General features: G+C 37.5%; 1 protein-coding gene across 1 annotated transcript in view; it reads left to right on the top strand.

Annotated features, from left to right (window-relative positions):
• MAP3K19 (mitogen-activated protein kinase kinase kinase 19) overlaps positions 1-6,000 on the top strand; it is a 45,375-nt gene that overhangs the window by 18,297 nt on the left and 21,078 nt on the right. Inside the window, exons 5-6 of the mRNA XM_008583611.1 lie at positions 2,771-2,849; positions 3,974-4,233. Of these exons, the coding sequence (XP_008581833.1) occupies positions 2,771-2,849; positions 3,974-4,233 (339 nt within the window). The remainder of the gene's footprint in view (positions 1-2,770; positions 2,850-3,973; positions 4,234-6,000) is intronic.

Genomic DNA, 6,000 nt, shown 5'->3' with positions numbered 1-6,000 from the left:
CAACACCGAGGGTTGCGATCCCGTTACCGGTCAGTAAAAAAGACAAAAAGGAAAAAAAAAAAAGTCTATGTTGAGATTCACAATGTAGGAAATTATCAAAAATGTAGAGAGAGTATCAAAATATTTTAAACCTCAATGACCACAATCTAGATAGGTATGCCCATCAATTTAAACAGAACAAGAACACACAAGAAAGTAAGACTTTTCTGAAGAAAATAATTTTTCTTCATTGAATGAGTTAGGCTGGGCCAGATTTTAAGTTTCCATTTTAATAATAACGGCTTTAACACGAATAACAAATTAATGATCATTTTCCAACTTTTTATGAATGTCATTTTCACCTCTTCTGTGAAGAAAATGTTTCTGGCTATGTCGAAATGTTGCCTTTCAATTTCTCTCTATGGTAATATTTTCTGGTGGGGTTAATTTATACCTCCTTATGTGAAGAAAAGCTCTCAGCCAGCAGCAAGTGTTTTATTTTTATCTGTGAGGATGCATTGTCTTTCCTGGCCTCCTGAGTGAGTTCAGAGCCCTTATCCACAGCTCCCTTGGCCTCTCACAGTATTCCAGAGATAGAACAAAGAGAAAATTTATATGTTTCTAAATGATTTCAGAGTCAGTACATGCTGTAATCTTTTTTCCCATTTAGGACCAACAATTAGGATGGCAGCCACTAGCTCTTAATGATTTCTAAAAAGGCAGCTATTTCTTATCCTTGCTTATTATGTCTTTGTTCCTTGGTTTGAAAAAGAAATCAGCCAATTAATGGGCTCTTGAGCACATTAAATTTGTTTGAAAACATTCTGAGTTTATTAGTACTCGATAATTTAAAAGTACAGTCGTTCTTAACTACGTGTTCATGTGAATACTCTCTGTTGAGTTTTCTAGCTTCCACTGCAAAGTACTAAATGCATACAGCCTTTGTACCAGAACATCCTTTTCAATGACAGTTTAGTTATTAGGAATGTAGGCTGTATGTTTTTCTCACTCTAACATATCAGCTAGGTTTTACACTCAAGGATGACTACAAAAACGTTATGATTTATGTTATCTAAGCCTAATTAAAAAGGGGTTAAAAAGTTCCCTTAGTGTTATTGAGATTGTTAAATGAGGTAATGTATATAAAGTACCAAACACACTACCTAACACAAAGCCTGCTGTCAATTAATATTACTAGTTATAAAAAAACAAAACAAACCAAAACAAAAACATTATGAAAAACATCCATCTTCTTTTCCAGTAGAAGAATGATCTTGAGCATGTCTCAGAAACTCATGGCTATCCATTTCTTCATCTCTGAAATGAAGGGCTTGGATCAGACGACCTCTAAGTTTCTCGCAGCTCTATAATTCCAAGCTTCTCATTTTGCGCTACATAGTGTGGTGATAAAATCTTTGAAAAGTTGAAAAGCAATTGACCATTCCAAGGAAACTTCATTTTTACAGAAGTGTTCCTTGCTATTGTATAATAATAGAAAACATGCAATCAGGTTGTCTTATTTGACAAACATCATGAAAACCAAAGCTAGATACATTTGCATGGTACCCCAAGATATGATACAGGATGACAAAGATAGTAAACGCTATTATCATTTGCCCGATTGTAAACAAAATTTTTCCTTTTGGAAATTTTTACTGTGTTTTAAATGTACTAGTCTTATTAAATGGCACAGGTATAAAAATTGAGCAGTAAAAATGCTTTCAAAATGGTAGTTCCTATGTATTTAACAAAATATCCAAAGTCCCTTAAAAATTATAAAAATCTACTAATTGAGGTAATCATAATGGTGATAGCTATTAAGTAACTTTCACAAGATCACCCAGGAAGTGGCAGAGGAGGGATGTAGACTCAGATCTGTCTGATTCACACCCTACCCTTAACCTCCGTGGTATACTTTGTCCCTAACTTTCAGTTAGTGGAGCATATAAGACCATTGCTCCTCTAGGCATATGCAGACTGAGTAAATGGCTCTGACAAATACATGACTAGGAATGAATACCGGGACAAGCATTGCATCCTCCTGGAAGGACACTCCTCTGTGCTCCCACACCATCATTCCACACTTCTATCACATGCTCTTCTCGCTCCACTCTTTGCTTTCTTATTTATCTTCTCTACTAGGGCCACGGTTGCATCTTGTTTATTTCTATACCTTCAGCACAAAGTACTGGGTTTGGCATATACCTAATAAAACTTTGTTGAATGGAGAAAAATGAATGAATAAATAACCCTTAAAGTACAGAGAATTTCAGAGTGGTTCACACTAGTTTTTTATGTAAATTTGCTTAACATGTTATATTTTAAGGAAGCATTGATTCTATAAATTGGAACTTTCTGTTTTAAGAGTTATACTGGGGATCATTCCATGGAATCAGGAAGGAGATGGCTAAAACTATAAATACAAGCAAGTTGCTTTGAGGCTACATAAATTTCTTATTCCTCATGACAAGTCTGTGAGGTAGATGTCATCATTTACACTTTATAGAAGGAGGGCTGGTTTTCTCTATCCAAGCATCAACATTGGTCATTACAAAACTTTATTTTACATTTGAAAATTTTTTTTGCTCTTTAAGCAAGCGTTTATTTAGGACCTACCATATGCTGACAAGGAAAGATACAAAGATGGCTGGATCTCAGTCCCTCGTTAATGTCCATTCTGTAATCACTGAGAACACATTAATCAAATAGCCAGAAATAAAACACTTCTCTTGCTTACCACTGGAATTCATTACTTTCTTCTTCCTTCTACTACTGTCATGTGTTTCTATAGGTGTTGAGATTATTGTGACTTTTCCAAGATATGTCAGTCATCCCCAAGAAATGAACCAAGAAGATTTAAAAGAAAAAAAGTAAGGAATATTCTTTGAAGTATTAGGTTGAAACTTAAGTATGAAATAATGGTACTTGTGTGGCAACCTGTATTTTTAGTAACTCAACCCAAAACAATGCTCTAAAGCAGGGGTGACAATAAATATTATGTGGCAAGGGCCAGATAATAAATATTTCAGGCTTTGTGGGCCATATGGTCTCCATTGCAATGATTCCTCTCTGCCATTGTTGCTTGAATGCAGCCATAGGCAACATGGAAACAGATGAGTGTGGTTGTGATCCAATTGCAGGCTATGGCCGGATTTGGCCCACGGGCTGTAGTTCACTACCCTGCTCTTAGAGCAGTGCTGCTCAAAATGTGATTCTGTAATCCTATCATCAGTCTACGATGAGATTAGTACAGAACTGGAGAGTAACCACTGAAAAAGTTCTATAGCAATTTGACAAAGTCATTTTATGTTCATTGATCAGACAATACAAAAATTGGGCTTGTTTTCTGCATGTTTTTTATTTTCCTTTCACTTTTATAGTAATTCACTTTTATTGTATTTTACGAAAGTATCAGTCCACAATGGATTAGGAAATTTAAAAACTGGCCCTTCTTCAAGACAGTTTGAGAAGCTCTGGGCTAGTCAATGCCCTTGGGGATAAAAGGGCACATCTCTGTGCCTGCCTTTTGTCTGATTTCTCTGCTCAAGGAAATGGGGGTTGGGAATAGTGCAGTGGGCTGAAACTTAATTCAACGAAAGTATCAGTCCACAATGGATTAGGAAATTTAAAAACTGGCCCTTCATCAAGACAGTTTGAGAAGCTCTGGGCTAGTCAATGCCCTTGGGGATAAAAGGGCACATCTCTGTGCCTGCCTTTTGTTTGATTTCTCTGCTCAAGGAAATGGGGGTTGGGAATAGTGCAGTGGGCTGAAACTTAATTCAATCAGGTGATGGTCCTGGGTGCAGAGGGCAGAGGAGGTGGTGAGAGAGCTGGAGGGTAGAGAGGTCTTGTCCTCTTAGGGTACAGCCATTCCATTCAGCAGCACCATTTGGAAATAGTTCTCTAAACAAGTGCTGTTGGGCTGGACTGAGAACTGGAGATACAGAAGACACGGTGCATGAGTTTTAAATCAAACCATTTCTACTCCTTTTAGTCAGATAACCTCAGTGCATCAAGAATGGGCACAAGCACATTCTGCTTCTCCTCCAAATGAAATTGAGATGATGGACCTCAAGACAAAGACACTGACCGTGCAGCCTTTACTTCTCAAGAAAGAGGAAAATTCTAAGGAGCTCTGCGACCTGAACCTGGGCTTTTTGTTGCCAAGACCTTGTTTAGAACCAAACATTTCCAAGTCTGTAATCAGAGAAGATGCTTCTCATTTTCTAAACGGGCAGCAAAGAAAATCTGAAGGTAAGTTGAACATTTAATTCCACAATGATTCCTTCATTCTTTCAGTCAACAAATATTTATTTATTGTGCCAGACACTGTTCCAAATGCTGGAGATACAGCAATTAACAAGATGAACAATGACTCCTGCCTTGAGGAATTTACATTCCTATGGGGTGTGGGAAGCATGAGGGACAGACAATAAACTGAAAAACAAGTAAAATGTGTGCTATATCAGATGGAGATGCTTTGGAGAAAAAACAAACGGGGAAGAAAAATGGGGCAGTGTCTTAGGCTGCTGCACAAAATACCATAGACTGGGTGGCTTCTAAACAACAGAAATTTATTTCTCACAGTTCTAGAGGCTGGGTAGTCCAAGATCAAGGTACCAGCAAATCTGATGTCTAGTGAAGGCCTGTTTCCTGATTCATAGATAGTAAATTCTCACTGTATCCTCACTTGGTGGAAGGGGTGAGGGTCTCTCTTGGACCTCTTTTACAAGGGCAGTAATCCCATTCACGAGGTCCTCCCTCATGGCCTAATCAGCTCTGCAAGGCCCACCTCTTAATATAATCACCTTGGGCGTTAGGATTTCAACATATGAATTTGGGGGGGGGGGACAGACATGTAGACCAGAGCAGGCAGTTTTAAATAGAGATTTTAAATAGAGTGAGTGAGGGATAGCATCATTGAGAAGGAAACCTGAGCAAACACCTGAAAAAGAAGAGAGAATGAACCATGTGTATATTTTGGGGAAGAAAGGGGATTTGAACTGCAATGGGGTGGACACAAGTTAGATAGCAGGACCACAATAAACATTATGTGTCCAGGGCCAAATAATACATATTTTAGGCTATGTGGGCCATATGGTCTCTGTGGCAATGAGGGAATGAGTCATGTGTATATTCTAAGGAAGAATGTTTCAGGAACAAGAAGGCCAGTATAGCCAGAGCAGAGTCAGAGGGGCAAGTGCCTTGGAAGAATTATGAATGACATGGGGGAATTCAGAGGGCGATCTGAAATGCAAGTTTAAGCAGCCTTTTTCAATATGCTTTTTAAATAGGTACAGAATTATAAATTGTATCTTACAGTTTTATCTTTCCTGAATAATGTGCAGCCTTGGTTAAGAACCCTTACCTTAGATTATATATTAGCACTTCTTTTTCTCTTTTCCATATCTTTTAACCTGTATTTCAGATTTCCCATTTCCTTTTCTCTCTGGGCTTCATTCTGAGTAATTTTATTTTTGTAAATCTTCCAGTTCACTAACCATCTTTGGCATTATCTAATATTCTGTTAAACCCATCCATTGTTTTCCGCAATATTTTATAATAAGATTTTCCAAATACACAGCAAAGTTGAAAGAATTTTACAGTGAACACTTGTAGACCCACCACCTAGTCCACTTTTAACATTTTAGTATATTTGCTTTATCATATATCTGTTCATCTATCTAGCCTTCTATCCATCCATTGACCCATCTTAATTTTTGTTGCATTTCAAAGTAAATTGCAAATATCAGTACACATTTCCCCCAATTTTTAGCATTCTTATCACTAACTACAGTTCAATATATGTTTGCAGTTTTTTCTTTTTAAAAAAATGTACAAGTGTGTATTTCCTAAGTTTTTACAAATGCATATTCCTGTGAAACCCAAACCCTTGTCAAGCTATAGAACATTAAATTCAGCCCCAGAAAGTTTCCTCAAGCCCCTTCCCAGTTAGTACTAACCTGCCCCCTCAAGGCAACTACTGTTCTGAGTTTTTTCCACCATAGATTAGTTTTGCCT

This window comes from Galeopterus variegatus, unplaced genomic scaffold (genome assembly GCF_000696425.1).
Source record: "Galeopterus variegatus unplaced genomic scaffold, G_variegatus-3.0.2 Scaffold98, whole genome shotgun sequence".
Lineage (NCBI taxonomy): Eukaryota > Metazoa > Chordata > Mammalia > Dermoptera > Cynocephalidae > Galeopterus > Galeopterus variegatus.
Note: the sequence above shows the minus strand (reverse complement) of the source record. Positions and strands in the feature narration are given on the sequence as shown.